Consider the following 26,076-nt stretch of genomic DNA (forward strand, 5'->3'; position numbering starts at 1 on the left):
AGAATGAAATAGAATACCACTCCCTCCGTCCCAATTTAGGTGGTCTCTTTTTATATTTAATAAGTTGATAATTCAAATATCCTATCTGGCAAGTATAAATCAAAAAGATTCAAAAGACATTTTAATATGTTGAACACATCTTTAATTTAGAATCACAAAATTCAAAAATCTCTTTTTATTCCTTAAATTTAGTGATTAGTCAAACTAAGACACTTAATTTGAAACGGAGGGAGCAGTAAGTACAAAATTAAGTTGACCGTGGGCAGCTAGGCCAGGAGCCAGATGTGCCACTGGGACTGTCTGTGGTTCCCCAGGTGAGAAAGCTTAGTAATATTCCGGGGCCATTTTAGCGAATTTTGGCTTTTAATTAGTAGTATTAGTATACAACCATCCCATGCTTTCACTGTCATCATTTCTTATGTTTCTTTTGGTTAAGTTTTTATTCTCCATGCTTTTTTCAAATAACTAAAACGTTGGCCATTTTCTTACATGTGATAGAAGATTGCGTAATTTGTTTAATGCTTTTTTCTTTTTTAATTAGTGCTCTTAATATTTTTTTTGAAAATTTTGTTTTTGGGTAATTAAACATAATTTTTGATTCTTATGCAGGTTTTCCTCCCTATTTATGAATTAGACCTCGCCACCTGTACCAATTCTGACACAACTTTAGGATGGAATAACCATTTTTCACAAGACAAATTAATAAGTAGAATACCAATTAGACTCCAATTTTCAATCTAAAGGAAAGAGAAGGATCTCTATCAATTTAGTCTGGAGGAATTATTGGTTAGTAACAATTGACTTGAGTTAGAACATATACAAGGTTTTTGTTATAGTTTTATCATAAACAAAATCATTTGACGATCATGTAAAGCTTAGGGAAAAAGACTCAAACATGATACATTAGTGCTTACTTTCACTCTTCTTTCTTACGTTAAGGCATTTAAATTGGGAGCTATAGAGATGCCAAACATTTTTACATCATTTTGTTAGTCGACAACTGTAGCGCGCAAAGTATCTTTCATGCATATTTGACTGAGAATTGACAAACATAATAATTATAAATTATTAATTTTCCAAGTGTTTTCTAATTTTTTGTTTCAAATTTATTTTTTTGATGTGAGTGACTCGTAAATAGTGATTGAAGGGAAGAAAGAAAAGCCAGGAGGCCTGCGATGAAAATGAGAATCAATTCAAGTCAAATCAATGCATATATATCAAGTCAAATCAAATCGATGCATGCAAATCGAATTGAATATGTACATATAATTAATTCTTTTTTTTCAATTATTTATTGAGATCTTTTTCATATTCTCGATAAGCGAATCTATTTGTGCTTCTAAAGTTTTACTAGACGGCGTATGCACGGGCTAACACTTTGAATTATAGTGTATCTATATGTATATAGTTTTGTTTGGATAGTGATAATATATATATATATATATATATATATATATATATATATATATATATATTTTATATTGCTAATAAACATACATAAGTTGATCTTTTGTTTTTATGCGCGCGCGCGTGCGCGCACACACATATATATATATAATATGTTCAAAACATGATTAATATAACATTGTAGTTTGTGCTCCATATCCAAAACTTTATTATATTAGTGTTTGCTATGAATACAAAATTGACAAAAAGTTATTAATACTTTTTAAAAGAGAAGACTTGTTTAAAAGGAAACTATTTTCCTTTCTTTGAGATAAAACAATAACAATATTTAAGCATTAATTGATACTTTGAATTTTAATTTGATTAATTTAAAGGTGTAAAATATTCTATTGTTAATGTAAGTAGATTGGACTTAAACAATGCTTATTATTTTTTTATCAAATTTTGATTTGGATAATTCTAATTCAAATTATTAAATTAATCTTACATGTTTAAAACGAAACAAAGTAGAAATTTGATTTTCTATTTAAACGAAGAACTACTATTTTTTAATTTTTGGTAAATATTTTTGGTTTAGCTCACTTTACTTGTCATATTGTCTTTTGCACGGTTTTTTAAGGAAACGTCAATTAGAATTATAATTTGACTAATTTACCTTATTGATTATTTGACCTCCATTTAATATTATTTTTTCTTTTATGAAATTAATCTCTTTTCACATTTATTAGAGTAAGAATAAAAATGAAAAAGTAATTAAATTCTATCTTATTTTAAAATATAAATATTTTAAGTATATTTATTTTAGTAAACATAACAAATAAATGACATGGCGGAATAGCAAATACAACAGTTAAATATCTAGATTAGATCTCAGGCTAATATAAGAAAAAAAAAATGTATGGTTTGGTTACTTAACCTTTTGAAGAAAAGCAATAATATGGAGTCCATGTTTTTTGTTGTACAATAATTTCATTTGCTCCCATTAATGGGTTGATACGCATATGACAATGAATCCACCATTATTGACTTAATGGTGACACTTTGGGAATTACATGAATATTGTTTGATTTTTAATATGGGGTGCACGTTTTTTTTTTTTTTTTTTTTTTTTTTTTTTTTTTTTTTTTAATATGGGATCCACTTATTTTTTTTTTTTTACATGAGTTTGGAGATGGTGGGGTCCACTTTTTTCATTTTTTTTTTTAATATTGCTTGGTATTTTTAGTATGGGGCCCACCTAATTTTTTTTTATTTTTATTTTTTTGATCCGTGACTGACGACGAAGCATGGGTTTAACCTATGCTTCTATATAGTAGTGAATTAAACTTTCGGGAGAGATAATTTTTCGTTTCTTTTTATTAATTTAAAAATATTAAAGTTTCAACGAATTGTGCATGTTTAGAAGAAAAAAAAATACAAAAAAAAGAAGAAGAAGAAGAAGAAGAAGAAGAGAATTACAAGATTATCCCATCTGGATTTCTCTAATCCTTGGCCATATACAATTTCTAGTGTTTTTGTCTTTTTCGAAACTCCAAATCTAATTGGACTTCGCAAAGGACTTACTCGTCTTATTGCCTAGGAAGAAAACCTTTTTTAAATCTAATCAAAGCATTTTTGGTAGTTATACGTGCAACTTGCAAGTGTTAGGCTTGTAGGTGTTCTATAACCTTGTTATTTTTATTGGCTTTCATGCATGGTTCTTTATTAAAACCACGAGATATACCCTACTTCCCTCTGTCGAAGAAGGGTGGTTTGATTCGCCAACAAAATTATACAAGAAGTATAATGCAGCTATTTTAATATGAGGTATTAATAATCACTTGAATTATTAGTGCATATATGCAATTTTTGAAGATGTTTGTTTCATTGCGTGAGATATGTGTTAATAAAAACGATAAAGATGATATCAAGGTTTACTATCTTGATCTTTTAAGCATTAATGTTACTATCCTTGTACTCGTATAAGTTTTCTCATATTGGATTGGGTCTGAAATAATATCAGAATTTAAGTATATAATTGTACGTGTATTACTTATATATACCATACATATTTATTTATACCATAAACGAAATATCAATTTCATATTTTCGAAATGACCCCGTAATATTTTACTGAATAATAATGCAATGAGATTAGGGATAAGGACTTTAGATTCAGCAACCAACTTAAGCATGGTTAATTTCTAGACACGTATATATTTGACCGTGATCAATTCTTAATCTTCAAAATCACTAATTTCCAACTTATAGCGTCTGAATCACTCCCGAGCCCTTTGGAACCCTTCCAAACTATCCGACTAAGTCATAAATCATCATACCGACCTATAGGGGTAAAGATACCGATATCTTCTACCCTCCCCAAACACTTTGTGGGATTCTCTTTGAAAAGTATGTTGTTGTTGTTGAAACTTTCAAATCTCGATTCTGAGCCTGTTAGCCCGAAATGTTGACTTCAAACTTCCAGTTTTGGTTTTCTTCTCCGAAACGCATCCAAGTCCCTTGGGACCCGTGCCAACCATCTCCGCAAGCCATAAATCACCTTTGAACCCACATGAAAACTCAATTAGGCAAAAAGAATTTTAATAATCAAAACGACCGTCAAGTCGTTACAGTCAGTACCTCTTAGTTAAACTTGACCTAAAGCTAGTGGTATCCTTAACTCCCTTGAGTTTCCTTGCTCAACAGTTCCAAATCTATACAAAACATGTATAATCGGAGTCAATTATACGTACTAGACTAGGTCTCATAAGTTTAGGATGCTTCAAAGTCAAAGTCGGCCCTTGGGTCAACGGTCCGAACCCAAAAGAAATTTCATAATCGACTACCCATTAGCTAAGGAATCAAAATCAATAATAATCAAAATACAATTTTAAATTAAATAGCTAGTTCATTTCTCAATTTTCATTTTTTAACCTAGGTCTAAATTCCCAATTTAGATTATAAGAACTAAAGATTTCATGGTTCAACTTTCTCCAAATTCAAGTATAATAAAAAGACTCGAAATAGTTGTTGTTTTCTTCATTTATGTGTTTGTATACTAGTCATGTTAGCAGTGTATGATCGATCGTTCATTACGACAGAGGTTAAGACCCTCGCAATTGCGGAGGTCAACCTGCCTGGTCAACTACTTAATTCTTTTTCGTGGTTGTAGTACTCCTACTCACTCACCCGTAGGTTTGCCTGATAGACCATCCCAATCGTGGGACTTGCGCGCTATCGCAACTGCGATCGCGGCCTACATGTCTGCGATCCCCGAGAAGACAAGGGCAGTTGACCTAGTGGTTGAGAGGTTAACCTCTAGGTCGATTGCGCCCCTCTGCAGGGATAAAGGACATGTAAGCCGCGATCGCAACTCACCAGATATTAGCAAAATCTGACAGTTTTCAAAATATTTATAATTGGTTGAACCATGTCATTTTAACACTTGTCGATATTTGATTAGTTCTTATATTGACTTGATATGTTACGTTACTTATGCACGTGCATGATTCTATTCGTCCTTGATTTGATTTGGTGTGTCACGTCATTTGACACGTGACATGGACCTTGGGCTAATGCAGAGGCGGATCCAGGATTTTAAGGTTGTGGGTTCCAAAAAAAAAAAAAAAAATTTAAAACAACAACATACCTAGTGTAGTCCCACAACCATAAGTAAATCACAGCATTCCGGAAAAAGAAATGAGAGAAGTAACCAATGTCGTATGTTGTGAGGAGAATGCCTTTGTCCTGCATAAATGAAAAAACCAAAAACTAACTAGAACTAGATCCAACAATCAAAAGAACAAGTCCCTTATACTAACACTGGCCAATTGACATTACAAAACAATACAAAGCTAAGATCTATCATAGCTTCTAGACATACTAAAAAATTGAAATCCTTTATATAAATAAAAGTAGCTAATCACATTATCATTACAATTGTACTCGACGAACAGCCATCTTCTGAAAACGATCAATGATTGCTTCATTAGGTACACTTTCAAATATCTCATTCTCGATGTAACAAACTAAGCAATCATTCAAAAATTCATCACCAATTCTGCTACGCAAGTCATTTTTAATATACTTCATCGAAGAAAAAGCTCTTTCCACCGTTGCAGCAGGGACAGGTAATATTAAGCTTAACTTCACAAGCAAATAAACAAGTCTCCAAGTCTTGTGCAAATTTGTTTTAACCAATGTCTCTGAAAGATCTCCAAGTCTTTTCAAGTTAGAGAAAGCATGTTCACTTCTCGCACATAATCAATATAGTTGTCAAGCTCAAAACTAAGATCCTCAAGCATGGAAACACTAAACTCATCCCGATAATGTGTAGCAAGTTTCATAATCATCTCTTTATCATAATTTGCAAAAGAATTATCTGGACTCAAACTAGCCATACCAAGAAGTAGATCAGTATTCACTTCATCAAAACGATTGTTAAGCTCTGCAAGTTGCAAATCAATGACAATATTAAAAACTTCTACACGCAAATGATGAGAATATTTGACACTTGAGATCTTATGCTTTGATTTTCCAAGAGCATAATTCTTATCCATTTCGGGGATCACAATATCATGCTTGACACAAAATGAAGAGACATCTTTTACCAAAGAATCCCATTTAGACTCTCTCATAGATTGCAATTGTCTCTTTGTGAAACCAACATGGTTCATCGCACTTACGATATCTTGATCTTTTCTTTGCAAGGCCATATTCAAATCATGTGTAATTGCCAACACTTTCAACATCAAATGCAATGTATACACAAACTCATAAGATCTTATGTCATCTACTAAACTTTTTGCTAGTGATCTCTCTTGATAATTTGAACCCTCCTTAGCAAGAACTCAAGTACATGAATAATTGAGGAGAATAAACTAATAAAGTTACGCACTTTGTCTTAAAATGAGAACTCCAATGTGTATTCCCTGCCCTTTGAAGTCCAAGTTCTTGATTCAATCCACTTTCTGTATGAACATCACCGAGCACTCGTAGTTCCTTTAATTTTTCTGCTTGATCATCTCTAAGCATCTCCCTACGCTTAAAAGAACCTCCAACAACATTCAACACATTAGCAAGAATATCAAAAATTGATCTACCTCATGATGCTTCTTTACAACGGCTACAAGAGTTAATTGTAATTGATGAGCAAAGCAATGTGTGCAATATGCCGAAGGAGAATCTTTCATAATCAAAGTTTTAAGACCATTGATTTCTCCCTGCATGTTACTAGCTCCATCATAACCCTGTCCCCGAATTTGAGATGAACTCAAATTATGTTCTAGAAGTAAAGAATATATTGCGTCTTTCAACGATCGTGCAGATGTATCTTTAACATGAACAACACTAAGGAATCGCTCAATTAGTTTACCCTCTTTGTTGACATACCGCAAAACAAGAGCCATTTGTTCTTTATGAGAGACATCCTTAGACTCATCAACTAATATCCCAAAGTAATCCCCATTTAAGTCTTCAACAATTGCTCTCACTATTTCTTTTGCACAAGAACTCACAATGTCTTTTTGGATACTTGGACAAATCATGATGTCATTTTGTTGAGCATTTTCTAACACAACTTGTTTCACATCTTCATTCTTAGCGGCATACCACTTTAAGAGATCTAAAAAGTTTCCTCTTCTTGCGGAAGTTTCACTTTCATCATGGCCTCGAAAAGGCATTCCTTCTTTTAAAAGAAACCTTGCAACATCAATCGAAGCATTCAAGCGAACTCGATATTTGCTTTTAGTTTCCTCCTTTTCCTTGTCAAAACAAGTTAGAATAGATTGTGCTTGATTATCTAAATCTAACATCATCTTGAAACACCGATAATGAACACTATTCACTTCACCCACATGTTTATTAAGTCTTTCTAAACCCTTATTCCAACTTCTAAAACCATCCCGTGAAAGGATCGCCTACTTGTTTTCCATGTCCTCCCGTCTCATTTTTAAACAAGTAACAACATAAGCAAAAAGCTGCATCTTTTTCAATGCTGTATTCTAACCATCCCGAATATGAAGTGTTGAACCAATCAGAATGAAAAGAACGTAGTTTGTCACCAAAATATGTTGTTGGAAAAGCAAAACGATCACAACGTTTACACGGACCGTTGTTAATGTAATATCTCCTCACTCTATCACGTAGATTAGGAGAATAATCTGAAATTTGTTTTCTTTTAGCAGGATCGGATTCAAGAGGACCCAAATCCAACATCTTGTCTTTACCTGATGGTCGAGAAGGATTGCCATCATCGACGTTGTGAATAGCTAGACATGGAGGAGAGCTTAGCGCATGAGAATTTGAAGTGGTTTGAGGCTTGAAAAATTTTGTGATCATATCGATTCTCACTTCACAATTTCAACCTGTTTAAATACAAAATATTAATTTAATTCAGATCACATTCTAGCATCAAATATGAGCTTTGCAATAAAATATAACATTAGGAATTTCACAAATTGGGTAGAACACTCAAATACCCCTGAATAGAGTTTATCAAGTGCTCTGTATGATTTAAACTCTATTTATGGACTTCTAGTATGGAGCAACACTCAGATAACACTTATTCAGTGAGAAATAGGCTAAATTTTTAGTAAAAGAAGATAGCTAGAACAAAAAGATGGCAATAATAATTAGTAAAATAAGAAAGGTATGGAGAATTGGAGAAATAAATACCTGAACTTGTATTATGCCTTTGTTGCGATTGAAGATGAAATATGTTTGCCTCACTTTGATTCTGGACTTTGGTATGGAGATTGGAGAAATAAACTTTATTTTTTAACCCTAACTTTCTTGTTTCTCATTTGTTTTGATTTAATATTTGATTTAAAAAATTGGAATTTGGGTAAAAGTAATAATTTATTAGTTGATATCTTCTTAGTTGACTTTATAATTTGTTTTCTTCTGAAAAAGAATGAAGAAGAAAGGTGTTTTGAGAAAGAAAGAAGAAGAAAGATGCTCTAGGAATTGGAAAAGAAAAAAGAAGAAAACGTGTTTTGAAAAAGATGGAAAAACTAAGAAGAAACGTGTGCCTTGGAAAAGGCAACAAAAAAAAAAAAAAAAAAAAGTGGGGTCACCTTATGCTGGAAAAAAAGGAAAAGCAAATTTTGAATTGAAAAAAGTGTCTCCCTCCCTCCTTTGCCAGCGATCCATCAGCCACATAATTGTAGGTTCTAAACTGATAATTCTTATACTTGACTATAATTTTAACATAAAAATAGGACCTACATTAGCGGATGTGGGTTCTCGAGAACCCACACTCACTACTGTAGATCCGCCCCTGGGCTAATGGAGCGGGCTTATCATGTGAAGTCTAACAAGATAGACTAGCCAAATTGAATTGGTCTTTCAATTAAATCCACACAAACTGGACTTAAGCAATAAATTCGATTATATTAGCCTATAATATTTTTTTCGACCAATACAACTCGAATTCAAAATATGATCCAACTTAATTTGTGGATTTAAGTCCGACTAAATTTTAGTGCCTACAAAATTTGTCTAAAATAAACATCTAGTTTTATCTATATATATTTATCGGAAAAGGGCCAAAATTACCCTTGAACTTTGAAAAATAGTTCATTAAATACCTTCGTTATCTTTAGGGCCAATTATACCTTACGGTTATCTTATGAGATCAATTATCATACGTATAACTATTGCCACGTGTATCATCGACTTCTTCAAAATTATTTTACCCTCAAATAATTTTTTTACCCACTAAAATAACTCAATCCGACCCAAAAAAAAAAAATTTCAGCAAAAATAATATGGATAATTTTTCGAAAAAAAAAAATAAATAATGATTTCGTATTAGTTTGGTGAAAAAAAAAAAATAATTTCGTATTAGTGGGTAAAAAATTATTTGAGGGTAAAATAATTTTGAAGGGCTAGGATGATGCCACGTGGCAATAGTTATACGTATGCAAGATAATTGACCCCATAGTATAAGATAACCGTAAGTATAATTGGCCCTAAAGATAACGAAGGGTATGGATGAACTATTTTTCAAAGTTCAGGGGTAATTTTGGCTCTTTTCCGTATATTTATTTGTCCCCGGTATATGAGGCTCGATTTTTAAACCACTAAGTTCTTGGAAAATCCGCAAAATCATTGTTACTTCTACAGACTGCCTGCCAAAATACAATCCAACAATTCATCTCAAAAAATAAAAATAATTAAAAAGTAAAAATAAAAAATAAATTAAATAATAGAAATAAAAATAAATTAGAAAAGAAAAGAAAAGAAATTAAAATAAAATAAATTAAATAACAGAAATAAAAAATAAATTAAAAAAGAAAAGAAATTAAAATAAAATTAAAAAGAAATAAACGAAAAGGTAACCCTGTAATTACAGGGTGTAATTACACCCAATTCTCAGCGCCCCCTTGAAAATTGGAGAGTGTAATTACACCCTCTCAATTACACCCAATTCCCACCTAACTGTGTTAATTACCTGGTCAAACAAACAGGTCAAACTGTGTAATTACACCTAATTCCAATTACTTGGCTGGCTGTCCAAACAGGCCGGTCGTTTGGTAGGAGGGATAGGATGAGTTGGATTATTAGTCCAATAGGATTGGAATTAATCCTGTGTTTGGTTGGTGGGATAACTTTTTTTATATCCCATCCAATCCCATGTAGATGGAATAAAAGGTGGGATTAGTAATCCCACATAAAGGGTGGAATTAGTAATGTCATCTTATCCCACCCAATCCCATCTATATGGGATAACTTATCCTCTTACCAAACGACAAATGTCTTAAACAAGATAGTACAGACCGTTCAGTACCATTATATTACATAATTTAATCTACTATGAGAAACTGGATTATCTTTGGATGGAGAAACTGTGGATAAGTTCATACTCACATGGAAAAATGCTTTCACCCCTTCTGCATTTTTCGTCAATCTGTTTGGGAGTTAAATCCTTAAATCGGTCCCACCCATAAACCTTATAGGCAGTCTTCTAGGCAATCCAAATAGCAAGAATGTTCCCTTTCTTCTTCTCGAGTTCTACAGGTTACTGATGTCTAAAATAAAACTAAGACACAAACATGAATTTGCAACATTATCATAATTTCTTACAACACATGGACAGTGGGCAACTCAGTTGAAAGCATTGGCTTTCTGTTAGCAATTGGTCCTTACCTTTGGTTCTTTTTCCTTTTCTTTTACCCTTTGGGTAGAGCTTTTAGCTTTAAGCTGTTAAGTTTTTCTCAACGAAATTTGAGTTACATATTTGAGGGATAACACTAAACTTGTAAGCTTCAGTGACAAGGAATATTTGTTTCTAATAAATGCTTGTACATTCATTTCATGATGAACTTGAAAATTTGGTATAGCTAGACATTGATTCTTGCCCGAGATATGGCTTTTGTTCAAAGTTTAATAAGGGCTTAAAATATGTTGAAGTCAAACAAGTAAAAATAAACCTTCTAATATGCGACAATATAGTAAAATCTGAAGAACAATCTTATGATATTACATGAGTACCAGAGGTAGTTTACATTTAACAATAGATAATAATACTTCTTACTTGTTAACCAAACAAACATCTGAAATAGAAGTACAACATAAACACATGTAGAGGCAAAATTTGACACATAGATAGGGATAATAAACCCCCTGAAACCCACTCCTATCGAAAAACCAGTCTCCAACAGCTTCAGCGATTGTGTGTTACAATAATGAAGTGTCAAAAACGTCGTCGAATAAACAATACAATGTGAAAGCTGAAAATTATATTCAGGAAAAGCAAGAGAGGGAAATTACCTTGTTGTCTAATGTCGGAGAATTGTCGTAGGACCAATAACTTGGTCTCTCTATACCATTGTGAGAATGGCAAGAGGTAATAAAGTATCCTATCGATGAACTTGGTCTTAATTCATCAAGTACCTCTAGAAACGTTATCCTGATCTGAAACAATAAGTGAAAAGCAAGTGAGATTTCAATCAAATTAAAAGGCAATTAACTCCCATAAACTAGCACGTATACTGACCTTCGAGAATTGCAGTTGATTAGGTGAGCAATTATTTATATTCCCCTTGCAATAATCCCAAACATGTCGCGGATTGGCATCTCCCGGAATCAAACTCTTATTTATCTGATTTTCAAGAATCAAAAGGCAAAAACTATTTAGAATATGAAGGGAAACGAAAAAGAAATAAATTAAATAGCATAGAAAGACAATTTGTTAAATTACATAAAAGTCGGATTTTCTAACCTGCCAGGAATCATAGGCCGAGTTGACAATGAGAAGTGGTGTGCAAATATGTTGTGCTGCATACTGAGGAAAGAAGCACTGCCAAATCATCGTATTTTATGTTTACTGTGAGAAACATCAAATGCTGGCGAATTTTACCACATAAAAAAAAAAAAAAAAAAATCTTACCAAATTTGGGTCTAAGCTCAAGGTGCAAGAGGGTGGCAGATTCTTGGCAGATCCCTAAACCCCAAAAAAAGAGAGCACGTAAGATAACGTTATATTCATTAGGGATAAGAATGTAACTCAACTAATAGAAAGTGAAGTCGAGATACAATAAAGCAATAAAAATAACCAAAGAGAAACTACTTTAATTTATTTTATTTAAAAAAAAAAAAAAAAAAAAAAAAACAACAACAACAACAACATAGATTAACTACTCTTACATGCAAAGTAACAACTCTTTAATTTTATACATCTCCTGGATACGTGGTTCCCGCAGATATAGTTTTTCTGCATAAACTCATTCAAGAATTAGTTTGACAGAGAAAAACAATTGACACTCAAAAGTTCCTCGACATTTATGATTTATGAACTTACGCATAACAAAGAAACCAGCATCAGAGATGCATTCGACTCTAGCAATCAAGGAGAAAAAATGCCTGAACTTGTCACAATTCAAGATTGAACCCAACCCTCCTGCTGATGTTCCAGTAAGGATGGCCTGACATATAAATTCTGAATATTCTTTTGTATTTCAGCAACTTAATTAGAGTGAAATGAGGGGGGATCAAATGAGATGGGACGTACATATTGAGCATATATCATTCTACTACTAGAAACAAAGATTTTCCCACGGACATTCAGTTGGAATTTGTCTTTATAAAATACTCCCTCCGTCCCAAAAAGATTGTCCTCCTTTCCTTTTTAGTTTGTCCCAAAAAGATTGACACCTTTTTATATTTAGAAACAATTTAACTTTATGAAATGATTTACAGTCACACAAATATCTAAGGCTTGTTTTGGACCACACATTTTAAAAGTTTTCCTTTATTTCTTAAATTTTGTGCCAAGTCAAACTAAGACAATATTTTTGGGACGGAGGGAGCAGAGGCGAATCTAGGATTTGAAGGTGGCGGGTGCCACAATTTTCTTCAATATACATCTTGTTAGGAATGTATATTTGGGTCAGGTTCATCTTTTTTAGTTTATTTGGGTCAACTTAATAGGCTTTTTTTAAATTTGCAAATATGAAAATTACATTTTAATAATCAAGAAACGCACATAATTAGCATCTTAAATAAGGAATCACACTCATTAACACCCATTAACAACAGAAGTAAAATCAACTTTTTCATCAAGGACCTTGCATCTCTTATGTATATTAAAAAATGACTTTGCACAAGTAAAATAACATCTTCAATAAGGGAATTACACCAATCAAAATAAGAAAAATAATAGAAAAATTCTTCAATAGGTAAATACTCCCCATAAGTAAATGTAGAATTAGATAAACTACAAAGTTCTCAAAAATAAATCATAAATTTCATGTTTTTTCTAAGCAGTACCTACGAAATTTTCATCACAATTTAAGTAGTAAAGTGATTTAAATTGAATTTAACAATTATAGAATAGCATAAATTTTGATAATACTGCCACCGTCCATTTTTATTTGTCTATTATACTAAAAATATATATCCACTTTTACTTGTAAGTTATATAGTTGGGAAAATCAAGATATAATTTACCATTTTATACTTATTATTAAGTACTCCAATTCATTTCTCATTTTATTTATTACTTATTAAGAGTGTCCTAGGTCAAATATAGACAAGTAAACATGGACGGAGGGAGTAATAAACAAAAGAAATTATTAAAAAAAAAAAAAATTGAATTTTGATCTCAATCCAAAATTCCCATTGAGACCCAAGTTTTTCGATTTAAATACTCACAGATTTGAGATTAAGAGAAATACTTATTTTAAGGGATTTTGAAGTTTCTATTTGTGTGTTCTCACTAGAGATTACAGATAAAATAATAGAAAAGAGGAAAATCAATATAAATAATAAAAAGATAAATACAAAATTGGGAGGGTCGAAGAGGGAATTACTGGTACAAAGGAAGTAAAAAGCCCAAAGAAAAAATAGAAGTCGAAAAATGTTCAAAATAGATTCAAACTTGTGTCTATCAGCCGTGGCACCTCTGTCTAATTTACAACTGCGGATGGCAGGATCAAATATTTAACCTAATTTAAGCAAATTACAACATAAGTATATAAAAAATTTATTAATTGAGGGGGTGCCATGCCACCCCACCGTAAAGGGTGGATCCGCCCCTGGGAGGGAGTATGATTTTTCCACCTCATTCTCATCGAACCAGCTGACTGGAAAACAGGTTTCATTGAAACGCTAGGAAACTTCATAATTTTTTTGTGTGAACCAACATTCAGTGAGAACATTTCTCAATGGGAAATTCAGTGAGAAAATAGAAATTTTTTAGTAGTGGCCCTTTTTCGGTACAACAATTCCTCCATGATTTCCTGGAAAATTCTTGCCCTCTAAAGTGGAGGTCAGTATCCTGAAATATTTTGGCATTTCTATAGTTACAGAGTTACACAAATGAACTTCTAACAAGACTAAAGAGAAGAATAGTCTAATTAATTACGGGGTCAACTTCTTCAATATCGCCAGTATATGATGACTCATCAAAATATCTGACTTTCACTAGATTCCAATTGTAAAAGTCTAAAAATTTGTTGACGATGAGATATTATAATTAGTTATTAGCATCAGAATATCTTGAAGAAGAAGAGGAGAAAAATATCAATATTATTATATTATAATAATATAATTTTTTTTTTGTTGTAAATCTCTCTCTCTCTCTCTCTATATATATATATATATATATAGTATTCTTTCGGCACGTGCATTGCACGTGTATATTGAGTCGTGTAGTACACATTTTTATAAATTAAATATCAATATTATCATAAAAAGATTGAATAAATAATTTTACATGAAAGAATAATGTACAACTTTTTGTGAATGATCAATGTGGATCATCATACATTGACTTATTTGTTGCGCTAAAGAGGATGGAATATCGTCGCTGAACCTACAAAAATTAATATTCATAATTTAATTAGGTACATGTGATTTTTAAAATTATTTCAGACTAGCTAGAAATATTGCTTACATATATTGGTGCTACAAGTTGAGGTTCTTATTTGTGCACATTCAAAGTTAGAGGGCATACTTGCTAGCTGAGGTCTAGTTTAAGGGACTATTTATGTGTTATGCCTTTAGACAACTATGCAGTAGCTTTTAAGTGCCACATATAATGAGCAAACACCTGCACTCATAGGATTTACACACGTGATCGAGCTTGCCTCAGTTAATAGATGACATGACTAAAATGCCCTCCACCTATTTTAAAGACCAAAAATCGTCATGTCGATCCAGATTGTCTTTGTTCACGCTTCTATAATGTTTAAATTTATATATATACTAGACGGCGTATGCCGTCGTCCAGCCTAACACATTGAATTGTAGTGTATCTATGTGTGTAGTTGCGTTTAGGTAGTGATAATATATATATATATATATATATATATATATATATATATATATATATATATATATATATATATATATATATATATATATATTGCTAATAAGCATACATAAGTTTGCACTGTTTTTATGCATATATATATACTATGTTCAAAACACGATTAATATAACATTGTAGTTTGTGCTCTTATCCAAAACTTTATTATATTAGTGTTTGCTACGAATACAAAGTTGGCAAAAATTTATTAATACTTTTTAAAAGAGAAAACTTGTTTAAAAGGAAACTATTTTCCTCTCTTTGAGACAAAACAATAGCAATATTTAAGCATCAGTTGATACTTTAAATTTTAGTTCGTTTAGTTTAAAGGTGTAAAATATTCTATTGTTAATGTATGTAGATTGGACCTAAACAATACTTATTATTTTTTATCAAATTTTGATTTGGATTATTCTAATTGAAATTATTAAATTAATTTTACATGTTTAAAATGAAACAAAGTAGAAATTTGATTTTCTATTTAAACGAAGAACTACTACTTTTTAATTTAGTTCGATTAATTTAAAGGTGTAAAATATTCTATTGTTAATGTATGTAGATTGGATCTAAACAATACTTATTATTTTTTATCAAATTTTGATTTGGATTATTCTAATTGAAATTATTAAATTAATTTTACATGTTTAAAATGAAACAAAGTAGAAATTTGATTTTCTATTTAAACGAAGAACTACTACTTTTTAATTTTTGATAAATATTCTTGGTTTAGCTCATTTTACTTGTCATATTGTCTTTTGCACGGTTTTTAAGAAAACGTCAATTAGAATTATAATTTGACTAATTTACCTTATTAATTATTTGATCTCCATTTAATATTATTTTTTCTTTTACGACATTAATCTCTTTTCACATTTATTAGAGTAAGGAAAAAAAATGAAAAAGTAATTAAATTCTATCTTATTTTAAAATATAAATATTTTAAGTCTATTTATTTTAGTAAACATAACAAATAAATGACATGGCGGAATAGCAAATACAACAGTTAAATAGCTAGATTAGATCTTAGGCTAATATAAGAAAAGAAAGGAAATTGTATAGTTTGGCTACTTAACCTTTTGAAGAAAAACAATAATATGGGGTCCATATTTTTTGTTGTACAATAATTTCATTTGCTCCCACTAATGGGTTGATACGCATGCGGCAATGAATCCACCATTATTGACTTAATGGTGATACTTTGGGAATTACATGAATATTGTTTGATTTTTTAATATGGGGTGCACGTTTTTTTTTTTTTTTTAATATTGCTTGATTTTTTTTAATATGTGGTCCGTTATGGGGCCCACCTAATTTTTTTACTATTTTTGGTGTTTTTAATATGGGGCCCACCTGATTTTTTTTTTTTTTTTTTAATGATGACTGACGACGAAGCATGGGTTTAACCCGTGCTTCTATATAGTAAAAACGGAAAAGGCTCAAATATGCCATCGAACTATCGGAAATGGCTCATTTATGTCACTCGTCAATAGTTTGGCTCATTTATGCCATCGAACTACAGGAATGGCTCATCCGTGCCATTTTTCAATAAAGTCAATTTTACAATACCATATATGACATTTGGTCACCAATTAGAGGTCCACGTCGTTTAATTAAACCAACACAAATTAAATCCTAAATTAAACTAAAACCCAACCCACAAATCTGTGTTGTTTTAATTAAACGATATGGACCTCTAATTGGAGACCAAGTGTCATATTTGATATTGTAAAATCGACTTTGTTGAAAAATGGCATGGATGAGCCATCCTGATAGTTCGATGGCATAAATGAGCCAAACTATTGACGAGTGGCATAAATGAGTCATTTCCGATAGTTCGATGGCATATATGAGCCTTTTTCGTAGTAAAAATACACCCACACACTAACACACACACACTGTAAGTGTTGAATGAATATCTAACCATGGTGACGTTATCCTATCAGACTAATTAAGTGTTGAATGAAATTCGGTAACGCCAAAGTTATTTATGTTAGGATTTTGCCCTGATTATCTTACCATATTTGAGTTTTACTTTTTCTTTGAAGGAAAGTCAAATCATAAACATAATTGCTTTACTTTTCCTAAAAGGAAAATATAATTCTCTTTCATATTTGGCTAGTCCTTTTCTTGGAGGAAAATGTTTGAACCTCTATCTATTGAAAAATCTCTTTCACACAATAGAATAGATAGAAAAGTATCCACAATGTAGTCCCTTAGAGAATTTGCTTAAGGGGGAGATAATTCTCTCAATAGATTTTATGCTTTTTCATATTAATTTTTCAGTATACAGGTCACTTGACCAAACCATATCAATATTATGCCTTGTTAGTATATCTTTCGTTGTCTTCTGATTTATCGCCATTTAAGGTTTGCAATTGTTAATTAGCTTCCGCATGACGCCATCATATTTCGATCCCAACAATCTAAAGGGACATTACAAGATTACGATAACTTTAATATTATCACCCAAAAATCATGTTTCAAAGAAGAAAAGGTTAAATATAAGCTTATTAGAAACTTTGTAAGTGTGCACAAACAGTTTCTGGGCATGGGAGGCTCCACAACAGCTTTTTTTTTTTTTTTTTAAAATAATTTTGGAAAATTCATTAAAAAGTATATATTTTTTTTAAATCAGAAAAAACTAATATTTTTTTAAATGTGGAAAACCCATTTTTTAAAAATAAACCTGGACTGGTTTTTTAATTAAAAAATCTAGAACTTTTTAAATCTTGAAAACTGAATTTAAAAAAAAAATGTGCGAAACCCGTTATGTTTTTAGAAAAAAAAAAAATCTGGAAAATTGATTTTTTTTATTTAGAAACCTGAACTTTTTTAAAATCTGAAAAACTAAATAAACCCATTTTTCTAAAAAAGAATCTGGAAAATTAAATTTTTGATTAAAAACCTGTACTTTTTAAAAATCTAGAATATTGGTTTTTTAAGAATAAAGTGGAAAAGTGATAATTTTTTTCTAGATTTAAAAAATAATCTAATTTTCCGGGATTATTTTAGAAAAAAAAAAGGATTTTCCACATTTTAAAAAAAATCAGTTTTCCCATATTTGTATAAAATTCTAGTTTTAATCCTCTATTTTCCCATTCTTTTTAAAGGAGTCTCTTAAAAGAATCATGAAAATCTAGATTTTTTAGGACACTTTTAAAAAAAATATCAATTTTTTTTACAGTTATTTAATTAAAACTCTTGTTGTTTAGTTTTTTTTTTTTTTAAATCAAAATTTTCAGATTTAAAATAAATATTCCATTGTTCCAGATTTTTTTTTATAGAAAAAAGTCAGTTTTACCATTTTTTAATAAAAAGAATCAATTTTACATTTTATTACAATTTATTATGCGGAGGACACATTAATGCCAAATGGACGGCGAATGCATTCCACTTGCCGTGGCACGTCTACGCGGGGGTGAATTAAAATTCATTTAGTCAAATTCAGGGGTGTTTTCACGTGTGGCAATAGTTCCGGGACTGAAGTTGTAATTCGTGCCAAGTTTAGGGACGTTTTAGTCACTTCAACCTATATATAACTAGTGAATTCATCTGAGTGAAAAATCTTAGTAAGTTCATGAAATGATCTGCTTATTCTAATATCTAATTATTTAAAATATAAGCAAAAAATAGGTTGTAATTGTTGGTTTTGAGAACATTTGGATATACTCTTTCAATTTCAAGTTTTGAACATAACTAGTAAATATTCCACGCATTGCGCGGTTAGGTAAATTCCTAACTTTACGAAATAATTTGTTCCTATATTAAACATAACCACAAGCTGATATTTCTATTGAATGCAAATAAAGAAGTATCAAAAGAATTAAAAATTTGATCAAATATTCCTTTAAGGAAGTTGATTTTTAGACCGTTAGTTGTCAATTTCCCATCAACATCTTATTTTGCTATAAATATGGAAATATGTGTTCTATTAATTTCTATTTTAATTTAAATGTAAATAGACGTTTAAATCCTAAACCGGCCATTATTTTACCGAGCTACACGTTAATACAACTCTTCATTGTTTTCTTCATTACAATAAAATAAAATTATAGGGAAGGAGAAAAGGCCAAACAATAAGGAAAAAAAAGAAAAAGACTTTTCGGATAAAAAATATTAATTAATAAACATTTATTCATGATTCCACCAACTCGGCATAATATATTCTTTTAACACCCTATTAAGAGCCTTTGATATAACGAATTACTGAGGAACATCCCATTACATATGAATTAACTCATTTATGTGAGCATATGCGAACTTGAAAAAGAAGGAAATTCATTTTTAAAACTAATGAAAAAGGAGAAAAAAAATGGTAATGTACAAATTGGGGCATCGAGGTGTAAAGCTGAGATGTAAACTCTAAATATTGATATTATCAACATGGGATTTCATACATACTAACTAATTATACGTGAAGAGGAAGAGAAAGAAATAATAATGCATAAACAAAAACGAAACGAACACATATCTTCTATTGAACCAAAATTTTGCACAGTAAACGCAATTATAGGATTAGTGTCTGTCACACCCCTTTTTTCCCAAAAATAATGATTTATTATATTAAATTCAAAAGGATTTTCAAATCGAAAGTGACGAAATTGCGTTTCGAAAAGGGCTTTTATTTTGAGAAAAAGTATACTTTGACATCGAGTTTGGTGTCTTGAAATCACCGTAAAATCAATATCCTTTTCAAGACAAATTTGACTCTAAAAAGCGATCAGCAATGAGATTAGGTTAAGGAATTACGTTGACAAAGAGGAAGGAGTGAGGCGTCGCAAATTAAAGTGATTTTAAGCGATCGCTTTAATTAACTCGTCCCCAAATTCAACTTAATATTCATTCATGCTCAAATTAAAACCCTCCTAGTGTTTAAATACCCGCTTGAATTTAATCATAATGGCATATTAATTTCCAGAAAACTGATTCAATGAAACAAACAAAATCAAAGTGTTAAAACAACCAACCACCATTCATCACATATATCATATAACCCAAAACAAACATGTATTAAGCTAAAAGGATTAAGAGAGAAGAGATAAAAATTGCACCTCAATTGTATTAATTTAACTGCGAATTTGTTGCAATTAGACGCCTGAACCGAGAATTGGAGTCGCTGACCGGAAAAATTCGAACCGTACCTGAACTCAACGTAGATGAAATCCCCTATTTTAATTCAAAAACCTTAGCTCTTCAATCAAAATCCAAACAGAACATAATACATCGGACTTTTGGTCGCTGATTTTTTGTGTTATAAATGAGGGTGGTTTTGGAGAAGATTTTAAGGGTAAAATCGGGGTGTTTTCTGGTGGTTTCAGTGGGGTTTAAAGGATCTGTTTGGTCGTTGGTTTTAACGGCGGTTAAGGGTGGTGATGATACAGTGGTCGTTTCGACGTGGTTTTTGGGTGTTTGGACGGTGGCTTTGAACCGGGGTGGTTTAGGTTGGTTTAACGGTGGGTGCATTGATCAGTGGGGTGGTTTTAAATGGTGATGGGTCTGTTTATGGTTTTTCCGGTGAGTATATTTTTTTTTGTGTTGGATCTGTCCGTCACCTTTTATTTTCTCTCTCTATCTGTGTTCGTATGGGTTATGTGCGGGTTTAAGGGTGGAGAAAGAAAATGGCGGTCATCTTTTTTGTTGCCCGTGTTCCTCTCTCCTTTTTCTATTCTATTTTTCTTGCGTGTGTGTATATGTATGCAGTCGAAAATGTGTGTGCACATGAAATTAATTGTGCACGTGAAAATTGTGGGCTCTACGTGTAGTGTGTGAATTGTGTATGCTCCATTCCTTTGAAAAAATATCTCCCTTTTTGTCATCTTCTTCTTCTTCTTCTTCTTCTTCTCATTTCCCTTTTATTTAATTGTAAAATGAGACATAAACTATTTCTACATAGAGAAAAATATACTGTTTAACAGAAAATAACTAGCTAAACAAAAATTGAATCCTAAAAAAGCATATTTTTTGTAATTTTCATTCTTTTGAAACACCCAACCTGTACTCTACAAATATTAAATATTTTTGTTCTTTCTTATTTTTGGCAAATAAGCCTACTAAATAAAAATAGAATAAAATCAAAACATCAAATTTAAAATTAAAAGAAATATTTAGACATGATAAGGTGAAACACACGGAGAGAGTCAAAATTATGTGGCTACAGTGTCTTCTTCCGGAGCTTGCATGGCTTGTGCTAGATGATTAGACCCATCGTGTGCGGTTCTATTTAGGGAACTTTGAAAGATCATCGTGAGGAAAAGCTAAACTTAGGGTTGTGTAACATCTTAATAATACATATGCAATTTTTTCATGAAAAACTAAATTACTTGACCAGTTAACATGATGTATGGGAGAAACAAATCCCACCTTTTCAATGAACTGCATGCAAATATCATATAGTCCTTCAACACCCTATTATTTGTAGTTCTCAAATAATCTATTATGCATAGAAGACTTTTCAACTTCTGTCTTACGTAATATGTAACTAAGAAAAGGAAAAATAAAAAAAATAGATAAAATGGGAGGCTGATTTAATCACAAATAAAGTTAAAATACTGGAAACTATAAAATTGGTACCTGAGAGACAATGGAGGGATGAAGCTTAGTAGAAGAAGCAAATAGATGGAAGTCTCTAATTAGTCTCTCTCCCAACCAGCCAAATCCCCACTTTTCCTGTGCTAATCACTTTTGCACAATTTTCATGCTTCTGCAAATTAAAGAAATTTTAAAAAGCACGTTCTTTTCCATGATTACTTCCTCTCACTCCTATAAATAATAAAAATTTGAAGAGGACAAAAAAATATTGGAATGCACACCACTAGACTTTTTGGACCTATATTTGCTCCTATACAAGCTTCCCATCATTTGTGACTTGCTATGACTGTAGTTTGAGACATATCTACACTTAGGATAAGTTTCATGTTCCTTTTGCTGCCTGTGAATTTATTGATCCTGTCGTGACTACCTTTTATGGCCTATAAAGACTTTATTTGATCCTGCATTTGTGTTTGGACTTATCTGTTTAATTCTGGGATTGAACTAAGCTAAAATTATCATCTTAAGACCCTGCACTTAGGCAGAATTCTTTCATAGTATTGACATTTAGCCTAAAACTGGTATTGGATCAGAGTTGGCATTGTATATTTAATGATTATAGGATCTTGTAGAGGATTCAACTTACATTAGCTGGGTCCTTTTGCGTAAAGATATATGCATTTCTGTTGTTTTAAAGGGTGCACTGCATCTGGGATTTTTGGGAAACTTCAAATTGATTTGAGACTAAGTGGGGACAGTATGTGCACATGCCTTACGTGGAATGCTTATGAAAATGTTTCCCTCACTTTTCTTTGACTGTTTTGGCATATTTAAAACTGAGAACCTATTTTAAAGGCTGAGAAACTGAAAATGATAAATAAGCAGACTGAAAATCTATTACTTATGCTTGAAAGAAATTTGGAAAGGGAGTTGTAAGTTTGAAAATATGAAGATGTTTTTCCTGTTTGTTGATTAGCTTGGTTATTTCTGAACCTTTACTTAGTGTCTTATCTTGTATTGATTCTCAGTGACACTGCACATTTTCTGAGTCCTGTTTGGAATTGGCCTTTTTGTTTGATTAGGAAAACTTATGAGAATAGTGCAGTCCTGTTCTTCTTATTTGTTGTGTATCATTGTGTTTTTAAACACAACTGCTAAGTGTGGACTTTGGTTATGAGTCCCTACTCCTCTCTACTTGAAACTATATAAGATCTGTAAGATTAATTCCCTTAGCTAATATTAGAAGACTATGTGCAGCTAAAAACAGACCGAGAATTGCAGTTTTGAAATCTCAAGAAACAGTATTGCCCCCCCCCCCCCCCCCACAACCCCCGAATGATCCTGTTGGCACTAGGCTAGATTTTAACTTTAGGCACACCATTCTATCTGTTATCACCTCTGAACTCTATCAAAAAATAGGTTTAGCTTGACTGGAAGTTTTGTTTGAGGCTGCATTTGTGGAAACTGTATCCTACCCTTAAAATTTGGAACTTTGAAAAACTTTATTTGACTAAGTGTTGCCTTTACTTTAGTCTAGATTAATCATGAGTTTAAAGTGAGAAATTGACCCTTAAAATATGATGTGTCTTTGGACACTGCCTCATATGCATTTGTTTTGGCCTACGACTGTTTGTTACTCTCTTATCTTTGACTGAGTTGTTACTGGTTATGCTTGTCTGAGTTTGCTAGCTTAAAATCCATAACCTTAAGTTGCCTATATGCTTGATTGCTTGATAAAATCTGAATATTTTGAACTTGGAAAATCTGGGCAATTTCTGGGAATTTTTTGAGTTTCTTTGGGTATCTAAAGAAGGCGTATGTCGAGTGAATATTAAAGGGTATATAGTGTACGTTGGTTGTATATGGCGGGTATGCCCTTTAAAGGGTTTTGCTCCCCATATGAGATTATATCACCGAGTATATCATGAATATCATGTTTTGACACTTAGAAAATTTCATGCCTATTCTAATGGTTGGGCCAGTTGGGCCCGCTTGATGCTCCAGCCAATTTATATTTCGAAGAAATGTCCCTTTTGCATAATTGTCTCTCCCCCATTAGTTTAATAAGTATGGGCCTAGCCCAATTCTGTTGTAATTTAATTTTTGGCATTGTAGTTTAATTTGTGTCCTTAAGTCAAATACTAATACATTGTATGCCCATTTTATTTGTAAACACCCTATTCGTTGGTGGGTCCAATGAGGCCCACCAACCACTTAGATTGAGTCAACCTCATTATGGACAAGCTAAGCATTTGGAGCGGACATAATTTTAATTGCATTTTATCTCTGTTGGGCTTGGTAGGCCCAACTCCCTCACTTTATATTATTTATTTGGCGAAATGTGTTTATTGGAACCCTTTAAAAATTATCACGAATTTAGAGTTGCCAAAAACTTTTTTTTTTAGATACAAAAACTGATTTTGGATGAATGATAACGTGCAAAAAAATTGATTTTAAGACTAAAACTGCCTTATGGTTAAAAATGGACATTTTATGCAAATCATGATTTTGGGCAAAAAATGACTTGACAAATTTATGGACATTGAGATAAAAATTGTGGACCGTGCATATGGACTAATTTGGATTTATTGGACTAATTTCGACCTTCAAAACTTGGATTAAAATGGATAAAGAAAATAAATATAGTTGACAAAAGGGACACTAATAGTATGCCTAGAACTATTTCCTACATTTAAATAAAAACCCTTTAAAAAACTTAAAACTTAAAAGGGTGGGCTTACGTAGTGTTCTACCTAGGTTAAAGGCCTTCGGGAGTTAACCTAGGAGTTCTAGTCCGAAAACCAAATGCCCAATTTTGGGCAAAACTTTACCACTTTCGTTTCTTGAAACGTGATATATTTGTCATGAATGATTAAATTCTTTGTTGTAGAAATATAAGCCAAAACAATTTTTTTACTATAAACAATTCACATCTGCAAAGGCATACCATTAGAACACGCAGGTCAACCGTATTTTATGGATCCTTAATACCGGGGTGCCTAACACCTTTTTCGGGGGATCACCAGAACCCTTACCTGAACTTTGGTTAGATTATGATTCTTTTAAAATTTAACTGTTTTGAATGAACCCTTTTCGAATTGGTTTTCCTGATTTTCTAAAAATTAGGTGGCGACTCTAAAATAAAGTCCATTTAGAGCACTATCCATGTAGAAGTATATTTTTTTTTCCCGGTACGACTGACAACCGTACTTTTCCCGGTACGACTGACAACCGTAGTTTTCCCGCAACTGAAACTGATTTTAGTTTTTTGCCTTTGTTCTTTACTGTATGTACATATATAGATTCTTCATGACCTAGATCTGTCCAAGTTAGTTTTTTTATTGTCTGAATCACAAAGTACTTAATCAAGAAAATTTAATTCAGACTTATGCCTTGTACATTTCATTTAGGGATGGCAGTGGGGCGGGGCGGGTGTGGGGCGAGCTTGCCTTAACCCCCGAAAATTTCAACCGCCCCGCTCCGCGCTGCATAACTCTATTTTGTGATTTCAACCCGCACCGCCCCGCCCCGCACAAAACCCGTCTCGCACTTAACCCGCATAAGTATTTTTTGTTTTTTCTACTTTGTTATTTACATGTTAGTAGTTCACTGTGAGTACTATATATTGGAAAGGCCAACTTTTAGGAAAGGAAACATTTTTATGGTACAAACTAAAATTATAAACTTTTTTATGTTGTGACATTTTTTCTATCTTCAGTGAAATATTTTAACATGGTCATTTTAAACTTTATACTATAAACTTATCTTTAACCTACTGTTTTTATGCCATTAGCTGACAAAATTTAACAATATGATCAAAATATATGATGTAGATAATTCAGATTCTTACGGCCTTCGTTTAAACCTAAATTTATTTCTTCAATTTTTTGAGAAAATTAGTTAAGAGTTAGAAATTCAAATTGTATAAGTCTATTTAGGAAAAGAGTGGAGATATGTAATTTCATTTTATTTTTTATTAAATAAAAATAGAGAGGAAAACTACACTAACAAAGGGTGTGTTCGGTTTTCTCATGTTCGTTTGATCGAAAAATTTGGATAACAAGTTCCTCAAAATTGTTTTCTAAAAAATATTTTCTACCAACCAACCGAACATGAGAAAATAAATAAGAATTTCACTTATTTTCCACTACCCAACCGAACATGAGAAAATAAGTAGAAATTCATTTATTTTCCGAGAACACATTTTCCTTGAAAAACATTTTTTTTCCTCCATACTGAACACACCCAAAGTAACATTGGATTCTAATTTATTAAAATTAATAATAATCAACTTTAAAATGAAATTTGGTCTTCTTAAATCTTACTGCTTGATTGGTTAACTATGTAAA

General features: G+C 31.8%; 1 protein-coding gene and 1 pseudogene across 1 annotated transcript; both read right to left on the reverse strand.

The window, feature by feature from the left end:
- Positions 1-5,063: 5,063 nt before the first annotated feature.
- On the reverse strand, positions 5,064-7,202 carry LOC132035001 (uncharacterized). The gene is made up of 5 exons (XM_059425325.1): positions 6,489-7,202; positions 6,280-6,429; positions 5,637-6,224; positions 5,324-5,532; positions 5,064-5,133 (listed from the first exon to the last, which is right to left on the reverse strand). The coding sequence occupies exons 1-5, from the start codon at positions 7,200-7,202 to the stop codon at positions 5,064-5,066; spliced, it is 1,731 nt and encodes a 576-aa protein (XP_059281308.1).
- Positions 7,203-10,877: 3,675 nt separating this feature from the next.
- On the reverse strand, positions 10,878-14,951 carry LOC132035002 (pectin acetylesterase 8-like; annotated as a pseudogene).
- Positions 14,952-26,076: the final 11,125 nt, after the last annotated feature.

The sequence above is a fragment of the Lycium ferocissimum genome, chromosome 10 (genome assembly GCF_029784015.1).
Source record: "Lycium ferocissimum isolate CSIRO_LF1 chromosome 10, AGI_CSIRO_Lferr_CH_V1, whole genome shotgun sequence".
Classification (NCBI taxonomy): domain Eukaryota; kingdom Viridiplantae; phylum Streptophyta; class Magnoliopsida; order Solanales; family Solanaceae; genus Lycium; species Lycium ferocissimum.

Bases quoted from the DNA above. Each gene is read 5' to 3' on its own strand.
- LOC132035001 (XM_059425325.1), bottom strand. From the start codon at position 7,202: ATGATGTTAGATTTAGATAATCAAGCACAATCTATTCTAACTTGTTTT. The intron at 6,430-6,488 runs GTAGATCAATTT...GGTTCTTTTAAG, and splicing joins TTGTAAAGAAGCATCATGAG to CGTAGGGAGATGCTTAGAGA. The intron at 5,533-5,636 runs GTGAACATGCTT...TTGCTTGTGAAG, and splicing joins ATATTGATTATGTGCGAGAA to TTAAGCTTAATATTACCTGT.